This window comes from Crinia signifera, chromosome 11 (genome assembly GCF_055691185.1).
Source record: "Crinia signifera chromosome 11, ASM5569118v1, whole genome shotgun sequence".
Classification (NCBI taxonomy): domain Eukaryota; kingdom Metazoa; phylum Chordata; class Amphibia; order Anura; family Myobatrachidae; genus Crinia; species Crinia signifera.
In genome coordinates this window covers 53,901,757-53,919,307 of record NC_139227.1, presented here as the reverse complement: position 1 = coordinate 53,919,307, position 17,551 = coordinate 53,901,757, and the positions used below count along the sequence as shown (strand labels likewise).

At 49.0% G+C, this 17,551-nt stretch overlaps 1 protein-coding gene across 5 annotated transcripts in view; it reads left to right on the top strand.

Moving 5' to 3' along the window:
- Window positions 1-15,997, top strand: part of HYDIN (HYDIN axonemal central pair apparatus protein) — a 464,418-nt gene extending 448,421 nt beyond the window's left edge. For all 5 annotated transcript variants that reach the window (XM_083165003.1, XM_083165004.1, XM_083165002.1 and 2 more), the window contains 9 exons: window positions 1,923-2,081; window positions 2,654-2,934; window positions 11,290-11,509; window positions 11,762-11,974; window positions 12,243-12,406; window positions 13,397-13,547; window positions 13,629-13,859; window positions 15,041-15,265; window positions 15,347-15,997. In XM_083165003.1, coding sequence (XP_083021129.1) covers window positions 1,923-2,081; window positions 2,654-2,934; window positions 11,290-11,509; window positions 11,762-11,974; window positions 12,243-12,406; window positions 13,397-13,547; window positions 13,629-13,859; window positions 15,041-15,265; window positions 15,347-15,835 — 2,133 coding nt within the window. In that variant the 3' untranslated portion in view covers window positions 15,836-15,997. The remainder of the gene's footprint in view (window positions 1-1,922; window positions 2,082-2,653; window positions 2,935-11,289; window positions 11,510-11,761; window positions 11,975-12,242; window positions 12,407-13,396; window positions 13,548-13,628; window positions 13,860-15,040; window positions 15,266-15,346) is intronic.
- The last annotated feature ends 1,554 nt before the right edge of the window (window positions 15,998-17,551 follow it).

Genomic DNA, 17,551 nt, shown 5'->3' with positions numbered 1-17,551 from the left:
GGGCTTTACTTTTAGCCATGTCCAGAATTTTTTGTGAAGAGCCACGTGCTAGAAGTTTGCTAACCAATGCATCAATTTGATTAATGGCAATTTCCCTGTCATTATTGATCCGCATAATGCGAACCATTTGGGAGAATGGAAGTCCTCGTATAAGGGTTTTCAGGGGCAAACGCAGGATTTTCAGAAGGGGGTTTCCAGAGGGGCGGAGCAAAGCACGGAGATGGACACTTCGGTGACTCAGTATATGCCGGGTCAGTTAAAGTATTATAGATAGACCAAATGTATATAAATAATTATATATATATATATATATATATACACACACACACATATATATATATATATATATATATATACATACATATATACATACAGGGGACTCAACAGCTGTGTAGACCCCTGGGCATATCAATGTATTGGTGCGCCTACCGATCCTCCAGCGGTAAGGGTGGGGAAAGCTTTGATGTCTCTCGGGTGGTAGGGGGTATTATATCAACCGCTCAGCATGTAGAGCCTGCATCAGTAATTTCCACTAATTACCCCTTTACTGCACAGATGGTGGGAGAAGGGGGCATGGGACTGAATGAAGGGGCCCTCATACATAACTTCCAGAGTGGTAGAGAATAGAAGCCTAGGAGACAAAATTCATGAGCTAATTGCAATACTGACAAGGGATGACCTAGACATTGGCTATTACAGAGACATTGTGTAATGAGAATCATGACTGGGACATAGCTATACCAGGATACAATTTATTTAGGAAGGACAGAATGGGAAGAATAAATGCTACTTTAATACAAAACATTGAAGAAAAAACTGAGGCCCTTTAGATGACCATAGAAATGGGGGAATAGGACACTTTTCGCACTGGGGTAATCTATAGGCCACCAGGCCAGGGGCTGGATTTGGACAGGAGCCTATTGCTTGCTTTCACTAAAATGGCTTTAAAAGGAGAGGTCATAATCAAGGGAGACTTTAATCTACCTGAAGTGAATTGGGAGGAGTCTTTTGCAAGTTCAACTACAAGTGTCAATTTTCTAAATTCCCTACAGGGAGCATCTCTCAAGCAATTGATGAGGGAGCCTACTTGCAAAGACTCAATATTAGATTTAATACTCCCAAATGGTGACAGGATATCAGACATATATGTGGGTGAGAACATAGGATCCAGTGATCATCAAGCAGTATGGTTTAGTATCAAGGCAGGATCCAACTCCAGTCACACAAAAACTAAGGTGTTGGATTTCAGGAAGGCTGACTTTGCAAAAATGGGGAGATGTTTAAGCGATTCATTAGCGGACTGTAGGAACTTGAAAGGAGTGCAGGAGAGGTGGAAAAAAATAAAAAGTGCAATACTAGAGGCAACAGAATCTTTGCTGTAGATTATTTGTATTGTTTGTATTTTTTGTATATGTATTTTGATATTCTGTATCTGTACTTGCACAATCTGCGCTCTGGCACAGCCGAGCACACCGCTGCAGGTGAGACGTGTCTGCCGTGGTCTTTGGTCTACAGGGCAACCAACCTTGTAGAGTGACCTAGCAGTAATGTCATCTCCCACTGCCTTCCCACGATGGGCGGTCCCCTGGCGGCATGCGTGGCACGGCGTGCTGGATCGCATCTGTGTATTTAAAGGTGAGCTGTCTCACATGTTGTGTGCATGTGTTGCTTTTGAAAACGTCCAAACCCCCGAAACGTTGAAGTAAATAAACAAGCATTTTGAAATTTGCTGCAGTGCCGGTCTGTGTCCTAGGGTGTTTGGATCATTAGGGACACCACGTTGGATATATCTATCTATCTATATATCTATATCTATATATATATATATATATATATATATATATTTATATATATGACTGACCTACGGCACCATCCACATCACATACATCATACATGATACATAACATGTCTGTTTCTCGCAGGTGGAAGTTGCTGATCCGAAAAATAAAGTGCTAAAGTTTGGAGCTGTGCGGATCGGTCAGACTGTGAGGAAGACTGTCACTGTGGTGAATAATAGTGCAGCTCCTGTTACCTGTATCCTACACCTGAGCCCCAGTGTTCCCGCACTACAGGACCCCAAGGTACAGGACACCCACATTCTCAGTGCATCTATACATTGCTGCCGTGGGGCTCTGCCAAGTCTCACAGATATGGATGTACCAGGGACGTGTTACACATGCCCTGAGAGTGAGGGGACACCGGGACTGTCTGTATTTCACGTGTCCTAAGAATGAGGGGACACCAGGACTGTCTGTATTACATGCATCCTCAGAATGAGGGGACACTGGGACTGTCTGTATTACACGTGTCCTGAGAGTGAGGGACTCCGGGACAGTCTTTATTACACATGTCCTGAGAGTGAGGGGATGCCGGGACTGTCTGTATCACACGTTTCCTGAGAGTGAGGGTGCAAACTGCATCTTTTTGCAGGACAATAAGGTGGTCTGTATGCACCAGTAAATTTGTAATTTGCCACCCATTTTTCTAATTTTATTAATCTTGTACTGCATGTTGGTGCTTGTCCCTAATAGGTAATGTTCTCATATAACCCACTGTCCCTCATAAATCCTCCCACTCTGACCCCAAGCTGGACACCCATAGGAGACTGGTCTAATACTCTGTATATATAAATGTCCCTCTGTTTTCTTGGCAGGTCCTCAGCCTGTCACCTACCTCTGAGATAACAATCCCTGCCCGCACCGGAGTGCGAAAGCTGGAGATGCAGTTCACCCCCCAAAGCCGGGTAGCCCCATTTGCTGAGGAAGTTATGCTGGAAGTGGCCGGCTTGCTGCGTTCCCTGCTGGTAATACAAGGCTGCAGTCAGGGCTTGGAGCTCAACTTGGACCAGGATTATCTCTCATTTGGGGCTGTGGTGCTGCAGAGCCAAGCCACCCGTAAGATTATCCTGATCAACACGGGAGAGCTTGGGGCCAGGTACTGTCACAGTCATTCCTGTCGCTGCATCGCCTCGTACCTTACTCTGTCATTCCTGTCGCTGCATCGCCTCATTGTACCTCACTCTGTCATTTCTGTCATTGCATCGCCTCATTGTACCTCACTCTGTCATTTCTGTCGTTGCATCGCCTCATTGTACCTCACTCTGTCATTTCTGTCGTTGCATCGCCTCATTGTACCTCACTCTGTCATACCTGTCGCTGCATCGCCTCATTGTACCTCACTCTGTAATTCCTGTCGCTGCATTGCCTCATTGTACCTCACACTGTCATTCCTGTTGCTGCATCACCTCATTGTATCTCACTCTGTCATTCCTGTCGCTGCATCATTCCTGTCACTGCATTGTCTCTTGGTACATCACTGTGCCACTCCTCTCTCTGCATCGTCTCCTCGTACCTCACTCTGACACTCCTCTCCCTGCACCATCTCCTAGTACCTCACTGTGCGACTCCTCTCCCTGCACCGTCTCCTCGTACCTCGCTGTGCCACTCCTCTCCCTGCATTGTCTCCTTGTACGTCACTGTGCCACTCCTCTCCCTGCACCGTCTCCTTGTACCTCACTGTGCCACTCCTCTCTATGCATTGTCTCCTTGTACCTCACTGTGCCACTCCTCTCCCTACACCGTCTTCTCGTACCTAGCTGTGGCACTCTTCTCCCTGCACCGTCTCCTCCTACCTCGCTGTGCCACTCCTCTCCATGCACCGTCTCCTCGTACCTCGCTGTGCCACTCCTCTCCCTGCATCGTCTCCTCGTACGTCGCTGTGCCACTCCTCTCCCTGCATCGTCTCCTTGTAAATCACTGTGCCACTCCTCCCTGCATCGTCTCCTTGTACCTCACTGTGCCACTCCTCTCACTGCACCGTCTCCTCGTAAATCACTGTGCCACTCCTCTCCCTGCATCATCTCCTCGTACCTGACTGTGCCACTCCTCTCACTGCACCGTCTCCTCATACATCACTGTGCCACTCCTCTCCCTACCCTATCTCCTCGTACCTCGCTGTGCCACTCCGTTCCCTACACCGTCTCCTCCTACCTCGCTGTGCCACTCCTCTCCCTGCACCATCTCCTCGTACCTCCCTGTGCCACTCCTCTCCCTGCATCGTCTCCTCGTAAATCACTGTGCCACTCCTCTCCCTGCATCGTCTCCTCGTACGTCACTGTGCCACTCCTCTCCCTGCACCGTCTCCTTGTACCTCACTGTGCCACTCCTCTCTCTGCATTGTCTCCTCGTACCTCGCTGTGCCACTTCTCTCCCTGCACAGTCTCCTCGTACATCACTGTGCCACTCCTCTCCCTACACCGTCTCCTCGTACCTCGCTGTGCCACTCCTCTCCATGCACCGTCTCCTCGTACCTCGCTGTGCCACTCCTCTCCCTGCATCGTCTCCTCGTACCTCGCTGTGCCACTCCTCTCCCTGCATCGTCTCCTCGTATGTCACTGTGCCACTCCTCTCCCTGCACCGTCTCCTTGTACCTCACTGTGCCACTCCTCTCCCTGCATTGTCTCCTCGTACCTCGCTGTGCCACTCCTCTCCCTGCACAGTCTCCTCGTACATCACTGTGCCACTCCTCTCCCTACACTGTCTCCTCGTACCTCGCTGTGCCACTCCACTCCCTACACCGTCTCCTCGTACCTCGCTGTGCCACTCCTCTCCCTGCACCGTTTCCTCCTACCTCGCTGTGCCACTCCTCTCCATGCACCGTCTCCTCGTACCTCGCTGTGCCACTCCTCTCCCTGCATTGTCTCCTCGTACGTCACTGTGCCACTCCTCTCCCTGCACCGTCTCCTTGTACCTCACTGTGCCACTCCTCTCTCTGCATTGTCTCCTCGTACCTCGCTGTGCCACTCCTCTCCCTGCACAGTCTCCTCGTACCTCACTGTGCCACTCCTCTCTCTGCATCGTCTCCTCGTACCTCGCTGTGCCACTCCTCTCCCTGCACATTCTCCTCATACCTCGCTTAGCCACTCTTTACCCTGCATCTTCTCCTCGTACCTCACTGTGCCACTTCTCTCCCTGCATCGTCTCCTCGCACATAACTGTGCCACTCCTCTCCTTGCATCCTCTCCTCGTACCTCACTGTGCCATTTCTGTTACTGTAACAACAAATAATATTGTGCAACCCTGGCGAAAATACTTATGAAATACACTTACACAATTTTATAAATGAGTCACTTTAAATGCCAAGTAACCCTGTAACTTGGAAAAAGAAAACAAACCATCGTGCAAATATTGTAATCACAATTACGCAATTTAATGGTAAATGGAGGCACTCACATGGAAATAAAATTTCAATGGCATGTAAAGGGTCTTTCAATTTCTCAAAACGATCCACAGGTATCCTAGGAAAGCTTTAAAAAATGACATCTAGTGCAACATTGTCGATAAAATATAAAAAATACATTTATTGGACAAACTCACATTTCTCTTTCAATGGTCCTGGTGACACAGCTCAACACTGGGATGTAGGAGGGTCCGAAGAAGCCAGGCACCTATCCTAAAGTTTTCAGAGGGTAGGCTCCTCCCCTACTGCATCCCGGACTCTCCAGTTCGTGTTAGGTGCCCACTGGAGTGGGTGCTATTCTGAAGGGCTGCGGGAGCAGCTGAAGAATTAGAGTAGTTAGGGGATTTTTATTATTTTATTAACTTTCACTCTAGCTAGGTAGGCACAGTGTGAGGATTCTTACTAGTGAATCCTCACACTGCTAGCGCAGCAGGAGCTGACAGAACCGCGTCCTGTCAGCTCACTGTGCACAAGGGAGACGCTGTCTGGCCTCCCTGTGCAGCGCTTACAGCTTCTTTTAAGAAGCTGCCTGGGCTCCGGAGCGTCCTGAAACCGGCTTCACGTTTAGGTGGGGATCATGGGCTCCGTGATGGCGGCGGCCATTTTCTGCGGAGCTTACACACTGAGCTCCTGTTATGATAGGACAGCAGTGTTGTTACAGGCATGTTCCAAGTGGTCCCCAGCCGAGGGGTAGATACTGGAACTAGGAAATCCTACCAAGGGAGCGGCTGACTGGGGGTGGTTGGCGCCAAAAGTCACAGACCCCGCAGCAGCAGGGACTTGGTCTCTGCCCTCACTCTGTTTTTGGCGCCTTTCAGAACGCTTGCAGCGGAGTTGAGCTGGCTTACAGATCCTGACAGAGTGTTTGGATTTCCTGGGCATCGTTTCCCCGCTTCAGAAACCGACAGACAGATAAGTGACTGCGTGCATTGACTCTGTATAAACGCTGTTGTACATTGTATGCACTGTGTGGGTTACTTTACATCATGTCTGAGCAACAAGCTGTGGTTTTGGGGGAGGGAGCCCTTATTACACTGAGCGCTTGTAATGTGTGTGTACACAAAAATTTATACCTGAGCAGATGGCCAAGGGGGGCTTGTGTATTGCTTGCGCTGCTGTGAGACCCATGGGGAGTGAACCCCAGAGGGCAGAGCAGATTGAACCTGCGTGGGCTAGTGCCCTGGGCAGGTCAGTTAACGCTTTAGTGCAATTGCTGGACAGACAGGGTGATGCCTTGGTAGAATCTCAGAGACCTATGTCATCATCCCAGCAGTCCTCTGGCTCCTTGCCTCTTACCCAGGCAGATCCTGCCTTCTTACAGGTGATGCAGGATACTGCAAAGGGGATCAACAGGTTTAGTGATTTACTAGACAAAATTGATGTTGATGCTGTAGGGACCCCTAAAAGGTCTTACTCGGTGCCTTTATTGGTAGATGAAGAGGAGGGAGCATATGCAGATATCCCCTGGGAACAGGGTGAGGATTTGGAAGATTCCTCAGCTGCAGGAGTGGAGGATCTTATTACGGCTGTAAAACAGGCTTTAAAACTTTCAGTGGAGGATAAAACTCCTGCTAAAGGTGTGTTTATACGACAGCGTAAGGAGGCTGTTACTTTTCCTTCTGATGAGGTTTACAGGAATTGTTGGAAGGGGCTTGGAAAACCCCTGATAAAAGGCTTCAGATGCCTAAGAGATTCCTAAGTCTGTACCCCATGCCAGAGTCTCATGCGGAGCTCTGGGAAAAAAGTGCCAGTTGTGGATGCCTCTGTGGCACGTCTGTCTAAGGCTACTGTATTACCAGTACAAGGGGGCGCAGCCTTTAAGGATCCTGTAGACAAAAAGCTGGAGGGTAACCTCAAAGCCATATTTGAAGGGGTGGGATTCACCCTACGTCCTCTTATTGCTTCAGCCTGGGTCTCTAAGGCCATGATTGAGTGGGCTGGTGATTTATGCACCATTTTACATGCTGATCCTGGTGTATTGCTGCTGGCGGAGAAGCTTAAGGCAGCCGCAGAGTATGTGTTGGAAGCGGAAGAGGAAGCTCTCAAAATGGCGACCAGGGTTTCCACAGTGTCTATCAATGCCAGGAGAGTGCTCTGGCTTAAGGCCTGGGAAGCAGACAATGAGTCTAAGAAGGCCTTAGAAACATTAGCTTTCAAAGGAAAGTTATTATTTGGATCTGAATTAGAAGAGATCATTAAACAGGCCACGGGCGGCAAGAGTACATTCCTGCCTGCCCCCACGGCAAAGCAGACATCCAGATTTTCTGCCTTTAGGCCGTCCTTTCGGCCCTCCCCTAGAGGTGGTGCGTCCTTTCGAGGACAGTCATTTAGGGGAAAGTTTCAGTTTTCCAGGGGTAAGGCCCCGAAGTCTACGTTTGGCTCCTTTCACAAGAAGCCTGTCACCAAAGGAGAGGACAAACCCTCCGCATGACTGTCAGGGGATTTGCCCGGCAGTGGTAAAGGTGGGGGGGCGTCTATCATATTTCAAGGACGCATGGGCTTCTCTAGACCAGGATGCCTGGGTGTTAGACATTATAGCCCAGGGTTACAAAATTCCCTTCAAAGGTCTTCCTCCGAGAAGATTTATTCCCACGTCTTTACCAAAGGAAGCTCGGCTCCGTACAGCTCTTTTAAGAGCAGCTCACTCCCTGTTAGAGAAGGAGGTGGTAATTCCGGTTCCCAGGGCAGAGTGGAAGAAAGGCTTTTATTCCACTCTGTTTCTGGTGCCCAAGCCAGATGGGTCTTTCAGACCAATACTAAATTTGAATTCTCTAAATGTCCATTTATGGGTAGACCATTTCAAAATGGAGTCTCTACGGTCAGTGCTCCTAAGCCTGGACCAGGGAGAATTTTTGGCGTCCATGGATGTCCAGGACGCATATCTTCATGTCCCTATACACCCAGAACATCAGGCCCTGTTGAGGTTTGCGATAGGAGACCTGCATTTACAGTTCCAGGCGTTGCCCTTTGGTCTTGCCACGGCGCCGAGGGTATTCACAAAAATAATGTCTGTAATGGCGGCTGTGCTTCGGCTCAGGGGAATCACAGTGATACCTTATTTGGACGACCTGCTGTTCAAAGCAGAGTCAGCAGACAGGTTGCAGAGTCACTTGGCAGAAGCCATCAGTTTTTTTGCAGGCTCACGGCTGGCTTTTAAACTTACAAAAGTCTCAGTTGGTGCCGTCACAGAGACTCCAATTCTTGGGAGTCATTCTGGATACCCATCTACATCGGGTATTTCTACCGGAGGCAAAGGCCAGGGATCTGGTCGCCTTAGTCCAGGAGATTCTCAGCTCTCGAAGCACATCAGTGTGGAGGTGCCTCAAGCTGCTGGGGAAAATGGTTGCGTCGTTCGAGACGCTGCAGTTTGCCAGGTTCCACTCTTGGGTGTTCCAGTGGAACATCTTGACGGATTGGTCAGGAAACACACAGACCATAAAGTCAGAGCAGATAGTGCTGTCTTCGGATACTCGAGACTCTCTGAAATGGTGGACAGACGTGGATTCCCTTCAGTGGGGTCGGTCACTGCAGGCTTGGAACTGGCTGGTAGTAACTACCGACGCCAGCCTGAGGGGCTGGGGGGCAGTAGTCTTGGACCTGCGGCTGCAGGGCTTGTGGACTCCAGAGGAGTGTGCTCTACCGATCAACATCTTGGAGCCGAGAGCTGTCTGGAAAGTGATTTCTCTGGTGGGAGACAGGTTACAGAGCCTCCCTTTAAGGATTCAGACCGACAATGCCACAGCTGTGGCGTATCTGAATCATCAGGGAGGTACACGCAGCAAACTGGCCATGTGGGAGGTGTCCAGAATCCTCCTGTGGGCGGAACAGAATGTTCCAGCAGTATCAGCTATATTCATACCAGGAGTGGAGAATATAGAGGCCGACTTCCTGAGCAGGGAGGAGCTCAAGGAAGGGGAATGGAGTCTCTAAATCCTCAAGTATTTCATCAGATTACCTTGAAGTGGGGAACTCCGGATGTGGACCTGATGGCATCCAGGTTCAACCATCAGGTGCCCAGGTTTTATGCCAGAACGAGGGATACACTGGCAGAAGCAGTGGATGCCATGACTATCCCCTGGGAGGGGAATCTCCTTTATGTTTTTCCGCCAGTCCCAATGCTGGCGAGACTCTTAAAGAAAATACAGGCCCAGGCGATCCCGGTGATCTTAGTGGCCCCAGATTGGCCAAGGAAGTCCTGGTACTCGAGGCTTCAGAGATTGTCTGTGGACTCGTGGCGTCTACCTCTGAGGCCAGACCTTCTAAGACAAGGACCGTTCAATCATCTGGATTCAGCTCGATTAATTTTGACGGCCTGGCTGTTGAGACCGCCATTCTAAGAAATAAAGGATTCTCAGAGGCAGTGGTTCACACCATGATAAAAGCCAGGAAGTCAGTATCTTCGGCAAATTATTATAGGGTCTGGAAGACCTACATTCGATGGTGTGAGAGAAGGAAGTCACATACATCACGTTTTAAGTTGACAAAAATGATGGAATTTTTACAGGATGGTTTCTCCTCTGGGGTATTGAAGGCTTACTTCAATCCTTAAAGGTGCAGATCTCGGCCTTGTCCATCTACTTCCAGAAAAGGATTGCTATATTACCGGAAGTTCAGACTTTTCTACAGGGGGTGTCTCGGTTGAAACCTCCATACAAACAACCAGTAGCGCCTTGGGACTTGTCGCTGGTTTTGGAATGCCTTCAGAAGGCACCCTTTGAACCATTATGGTCGGCGGACCTTAAGTTTCTCACATGGAAGTTGGTATTCTTGTTGTCAGTGGCATCGGCAAAAAGGGTGTCAGAGTTGGGAGCATTGTCATGCAAGTCTCCTTTCCTGATATTTCACGATGATAGGGCAGTTCTTCGGACGGTACCTCAGTTTTTGCTCTGCTTTCCATCTAAATCAGGAGATAATTCTATTTGTGTTTCAACCCCCAGAGGGTTCTAGAAGAAGGGACAAATTGAGGAATTTGGATGTTGTGCGTGCCTTACGCATGTATGTGGACAGAGTTAAGAGTGTCAGAAAGACTGATACCTTGTTAGTGTTGTATGACATACACAAAATTGGTTGGCCTGCATCTAAGCAGACCATTGCTAGGTGGTTGCGTTCTGTTATAGCATTTGCATACACAAAAGTTGGAGGGCCTGTTACGGCCAGAATAAATGCGCATACCACCAGGTCGGTTGCCACCTCTTGGGCGGTTCGACATGGGGCAACAGCTGAGCAGGTTTGCAGGGCTGCCACTTGGTCATCTGTTCATACCTTTGCCAAATTCTATAGATTCCATGAGTTTGCGTCGGAGGACGCATCATTCGGGCGAGCAGTGCTGAGAGCTGCAGACCTGAGCGTACCCACCCAAAGGACCGGCTCTGGAACGTCCCAGTGTTGAGCTGTGTCACCAGGACCATTGAAAGAGAAAAAGGGATTTTTGTAAGAACTTACCATTCGAATCCCTTTCTCTGATATGGTCCTGGTGACACAGAGATCCCTCCCTTACACTCAGTAAGTATGCCAGTGTTCATGATGTTCATGTTAAATTGGTTAAAGAAACAGTTATTGTTAAAAAATGTGCATATAATATGTGCAGGCGTTTGTACTGAGTTAATGTATTCTAGTGGCTTTGAAAGATTGAACTGAAGAGTCCGGGATGCAGTAGGGGAGGAGCCTACCCTCTGAAAACTTTAGGATAGGTGCCTGGCTCCTTCGGACCCTCCTACATCCCAGTGTTGAGCTGTGTCACCAGGACCATATCAGAGAAAGGGATTCGAATGGTAAGTTCTTTCAAAAATCCCTTTTTCTTTTAAAATTTTTTTGCATGTAACCCGCAATGGGGTATAAGAATTCCTCTCAAGGACAGATAAACACCAACAAGAATGTTTATTCCATCCAGTCCAGAGGGGTCTGGTCGGTAGCAGTGATAAGCTTCTACGTATTTTCGCCAGGGTTGCACAGTATTTTACAGTGTTCATCTTTGTGATAGCCTAGGATGAAAATCACTGAGTGCACTAGAGATAAACAATCCTTCTCATTGTACATTTCTGTTACTGCCAGGTTTCAGTGGGACACCAAGCGGTTCCAACCAGACTTCAGCATCTCACCAGTGATGGGTTACATCACAGCCGGGACCGAGGTCACATTCGACATTGTCTTTCACCCCCATGAGATTCGTTCTGATATTCACTACGAGAACCTGAGCTGCTTCATTGAAGGAAGCAAAACCTTAACACTCACTCTCTCTGGATCCTGCGTGGGACTACCTCCCACTAAAGAGGTAGGGGGTACTGCACAGTGTGACCTCTGTGGTACTATGCTGTACTGTGTTCAATGGCAGAGATTGGCTTTTGGGGTCACATCTACATTATTGGCACATTTAAATATTTCTCTTATATGATGCCTTTTAGTTACATGTAACACGTACCATGATGTCACAAATCTGTTCAGATGCCAGCGTGCACCAGTGCCCTCACCCACCCTCTACCAGTCTAGCAAGTGATGGAGCTTTGTGTCACCTCTCTTACTGCAGGTTGTGAACTTTCAGTGCCAAGTAAGGAGCAAGCAGACTCAAACCATCCTTCTGAGCAACAAGACCAACCACACGTGGCACCTGCATCCTGTCATCGATGGGGAACACTGGCAGGGGCCGGAGGTCATTATAGTGGAAGCACATCAGCAGAATAAGCCCTATGAGATTACCTATCAGCCGCTGGTCATGAGTGGCGAGGGGAAAAAGCACCAGGTAATATGGCATCAGTATTCCATCCTATGTGTATCAGTGGGTGACATTGGTGGCATTAGATATAGTAAATGTTGTATACCTGTGTAATAGAGAGTGCTTGTATGTTGTATCTTATTACAGACTGTCATGTGTTGTCTTATTACAGTCCACTGTGCATTGTCCCATTGCTGTCTGTTGCAATCTACTCATGTTTAATCGGACACATGACAAAAGTGATATATATTTATCGTCGATTTCCCTTGGTGACGTTGTGTTCTTGTGATTTCAGGGTTCCATCTTCTTCCCATTGCCAGATGGAACAGGATTGTTTTATATTCTGTATGGGGTTGCTGATCCTCCCAAGTCTTCCGGCACGATAGTCAGAGAGGTCCCATGTAAGACCTCTTACACCGAACTTCTGACTGTCAGCAACTGGCTGCGCAAAACCCAGAGGTGAGCCTGAGTGCAGACAGAGGAGCAGGGTCTGGGTGCAGACAGAGGAGCAAGGTGCGGGGAGAGGAGCAGCGTGTGGGCATGGGGAGAGGAGCAGGGTCTGCGTGCAGACAGAGGACCAGGGTGCAGGGAGAGGAGCAGGGTATGGGTGCAAACAGAGGAGCAAGGTGCGGGGAGAGGAGCAGGGTGTGGGCATGGATAGAGGAGCAGGGTCTGGGTGTAGACAGCGGAGCAGGGTGCAGGAAGAGGAGCAGGGTGTGGGCATGGGGAGAGGAGCAGGGTCTGGGTGCAGGGAGAGGAGCAATGTGTGGGCATGAGGAGAGGAGCAGGGTCTCGTGCAGACAGAGGAGCAGGGTGTGGGTATGGGCAGAGGAGCAGGATGCAGGCCCAGAGAGAGGAGCAAGGTGCGGGGAGAAGAGCTGGGTGTGGGCATGGATAGAGGAGCAGGGTCTGGGTGTAGACAGAGGAGCAGGGTGCGGGGAGAGGAGCAGGGTGTGGGCATGGGGAGAGGAGCAGGGTCTGGGTGCAGGGAGAGGAGCAATGTGTGGGCATGAGGAGAAGAGCAGGGTCTCGGTGCAGAAAGAGGAGCAGGGTGTGGGTATGGGGAGAGGAGCAGGATGCAGGCACGGAGAGAGGAGCAAGGTGCGGGGAGAAGAGCTGGGTGCGGGCATGGATATAGGTGCAGGGTCTGGGTGCAGACAGAGGAGCAGGTGTGGGGAGAGCAGCAGGGTGTGAGGAGAAGAGCTCGGTGCTGGCGTGGGGAGCGGAGCAGAGTTTGGGCGTGGGAAGAGGAGCAGGGTGGGGGCAGGGTGATGAAACTGCTCTCCATAACTTTTGTCAGCATAATACCCAGAGGTTAAAATGAGCTCGGGGAGAAGAGCAGCGTGTGGAGTGCAGGCAGGGTGATGATACAGCTTTCCATATATACTGCCAGCTGTCCTCTTTATGTACTCTCAGAGAGTAGGCTCATAGATATCCCCCTGTCCTCAGGTTTCGGGTCACGGTGGAGATGGTGAAATCTGAGCGCCTGGAGAGCGCCACCACCATTAAGGGTTTGGACTATCTTGAAGTGCCAGGTGCTGCAAAGAGAGATTACAAGCTGTATTTTCATTCGCACAAGGAGGGCACATTCTCCTCCAAGGTGAGCAACTTGGGTGCCTGTCACAGAGTAACTGTGACCCTCTCGCCCCATTTCTGATCTGTTTCCACCTTCTGCTTGTAGGTGACCTTCCGGAATGAGACAACCCAGGAATATCTCTTCTATTATGTTACTTTTAAGTCCACACCACCCGGTATTATCAACACCATTGAGATGGTTACACCTGTGCGACAAAGCACTGCTGCAACGGTGCGGGTGGAGAACCCGTTGTCTGTGCCGGTCACTTTCACCACTGAATGCAGAGTGCCGGAAATTAACCTACCGCCACAGATTACGGTGCCTGCCCAATCTGAGGTAACGCGTCCCCTATAGCTACGCTCCATTGGTGGCGTCTCTAATTAGCTGCTTGTGTGCAAAGGCAACCGCGTCCAAAGATGCAGTAAGCCTGCTTGTGACCATACATCACCCTTCTTACCCTCCATAATGCACAAACATCGGCATTGCGTCCAGATAGCACCCACCTCTGAATGAGGCCCTCTGATCACATGTAACATACATTGTGACATGACCACGTATGTCTCCATACGTCATGCAGTGTGAGCCGCCAGGTCCCGTGCAGCATTGCTAATGTCAGGCATCATCACAACACAATGTGACCAGGCGACTGTGCTGAGAAATGTGATGTGACACTTCTATATTGTGTGTGACTGAGGCTGTATACGGTGCAGAATAGTTTATATCGCTGCTACATACTTTTATTAACAATTTATTTTGTAGCGCAGCATATATCATTGTGGCTTACAGTTCAAAACAGAGGTGGGAGGGCCCTGCTTGCAAGTTTACACTCTATAAGGATATAGGCATTGATACACAAGAATAGGTGTTCGCTATTGCTTTATGGCCACCAGATTGCTGAGGCACTTGGAGGGGTGTATTATGATACAGTCATCAAGCAATGTTGGTCTGGTGTCAGGAGAACTGGAAAGTGAGAGATAAGTGCGGATATGTGAGGGCTGTACAGGGGGGATGGATTAGAGAGGTTTATGAAGGTTATGTGGGTGTTTCCGGTATGTGATCAGCTGCATGAAGAGGTGAGTGCTCAGGGAACACTTGAAGACTAATTATCCCTCCCCATAACCTACGCCTATTTACCCCCCCCAATAACCTAAGCCCAGGTACCCCCCCATAACATATGACCAGTTATCCCTCCGTAGAGCAAGCCCCCCCCATGTAGGTTATGGGGAGGGGGGTAACCCAATTACCCCCCTCCCCATAACCTACATCTGTTTATCCCCCCCAATAACCTAAGCCCAGTTACCCCCCCCCCCCCCCCCATAACATCTGACCAGTTATCCCTCCGCAGATCCTATGCCCAATTACCCCCCTCCCCATAACCAACACCCTGGTTGTTTACCACTGCTCACGCACGCGCTACATAATAGTCTGAGACTGATCCCACTGAAGGTTATGCACATGCACTAAGCAATGCTATAGTCATCCAACACTTACATTGTCAACCTCCTCTTTCATGCCAGGGTGCCCTGATGTTTGAGTTCCAGCCTCTGAAAGCTGGTGAGGCCACGGGACGGCTGACTCTGCAAAGCAGCGATCTCGGGTTGTTTCAGTACGATCTTCTCCTGAAGGCTACAGCTGCCCTGTCTGAAAGGCCGCTCTACTTCAGAACATCACTCGGCTCCAGTCAGACGCTGAGCACCAAGTTCATTAACTACACGCGTGTGAAGACTGAGTACAGCTGCAAGGTGAGAGTCTCTGCCAGGTTGCTGCTAGGGGGACCTGCACTACACTCTCAATGCTTACAAGTCATAGTCTCTTTCCTGCAGGTTGACAACACAGATTTCCATGTAGACAAGGTGGTTATGGCAGCACCAGGTTCACAAGGCGGGTCGGAGGTCAGCTTGGAGGTGACCTATGAACCAGTCCAGCTTGGAGAGTCACGTGCGGTCCTGTTCATCTCCTCTCCACTAGGGGGTGAATACACCATTCCACTCTTTGGCTCGTCGATGGCTCCAAAGCCTCAGGGACCCATCCAGATCCGAGCTGGCTCCAGTGTTTCTATACCATTCAAGAATGTTTTCTTGCAGCCCACAACCTTCAGCTTTCAGACAGACCCTGTAGCTTTCACAGTGAAACCCTGTGAGGCCGTGCGCCCCAAAAAGACCCATAACATCTCTGTGTCATATGAAGCTGCTCCTGGTGGAAGCAAGGCCCCTTTGATGGGGAGACTCGTCGTTTCCTGTCCTCGTGCTACTGGCATTGCTCAGGGAATCTATTGGGTGTATTATCTAAAAGGCGTGGCCCCTGAGAAGTGATGTGGCTGCCGCCTTCTCACAAACATTGTCATTATGTGTATATAAATATATAACACCTGCATACGACTCAACTTCAGCATTCCTTCCTCTGAGTGTCCGATAGATAACCAGGATGTACCACTCATGTAATGGCTGCTTGGTAATAAATACAGTTCCAGTTTCTCCCATCTCTCTGCTATTCTATATCTGCAATGAGAAATGTATTTCCAGACATCTAGAATTGTCTCCCCTATTAAAATGCCTGGGACACAGATTGACATAGGGCTTCAGTTACTGTGGCTCATTATCTGAAAGAGTGAAATCTCTTGTGTTGAATCTCTGGCACAAATCTCTGCGTATCTAGGGCCATATAAATAGGGCAGATGTACTAAGCCTGGTGAAGGGAAAGGTGATAATGCACCAGGCAATCTGCTGTGTTTGAAAAATGACAGTAAGGCGCTGATTGGCTGGTGCATTATCACCTTCCACTTTAGCATTTCACCAGGCTTAATACAGCTGCCCCAATGAACACGGCATAATCTGCATCGGGGGTACTGAACATGCAGTCCTTCAGCTGCTCTGAAACTACACATCCCAGCATGCCATGCCTATTATTTTATTATCACAACATGCTGGGATATGTAGTCCCACAGCAGCTGGAGAGCCCCATGATGAATATCCCTGCAATCAGTGGTGCAAGTAGAAAAAATGTCTTAGTGGTACTGTGTTGCGCGCCAAAGGCGCGCGCCGAAAAATGGGCGTGGTTAGGGGTGTGGTCATATGACACGAGGGGGAGTGGCTACATGACAAAACTTTAGAACACGATGACATTTCTGTTTGGGCTTGTGCATTGCATCCTGAACACAAAATGTAGGGGCCAGGATCAAAGTGTAGGAGCCAGACAAACCATAAATAGGGATATTGCACGCTGAAGGCGCGCAGCAAAAATCTACACAGGACTGCCTGTTACATGTCACACACCCATTACACCCTGGCCCCTAGACCTTTATAGGTACAGCACCATGAATCTATTTAACTTCTTGTTGTTAATGATTGCCTCCGGGTACTCCGGTTTCCTCCCACAATCCATAAATACACTGATAAGTCAATTGGCTCCCAACAAAATTAACCCTAGAATGAATGTGTGTACATGTAGTAGGGGATATAGCTTCTAAGCTGCACTGGGGCAGGTCCTGATGCGCATGTTCAACTATTCTCTGTAGAGCACTGCGGAATGTGTGTGTAGGTGTGTGTAAAAAACTGGTAATACATAAATAAAAAAATTGTATAGCAGGCTGCCATATTTCTTTGATGAAAAGTATGACTGTCAGATTTGCCAAATTACTCTTTCACGGGATCCGGCCTTTACTTCAACATGCCAGTCAATAGGTCGACCACTACTGGTAGACATGAACAATAAGTTCACACAGACAAAAGGTCAACGCATCAATGGACAACACATAAAAATGAGTTTTCCAGAATGTTTTAATTTTTCATAATTTATTATCCATGTGTATTATTATTGGGAATGATAAAGTGCTTCCGAGCCTAGTGAAGCACATGGCCTGGCTTGCACCATGTCCTTCAATATACACAATGACAGAAAAAAAGTGAAAAAAAATCATGTCAACCATGTCATGTGTGGACCATTTCCGCGTCGACCTTTTGCTTATGTCATCCTTTTTTCCCCATTGTGTCCTTGAATTGCTGACCTTTTGTCAACCTAGACACTTTCTA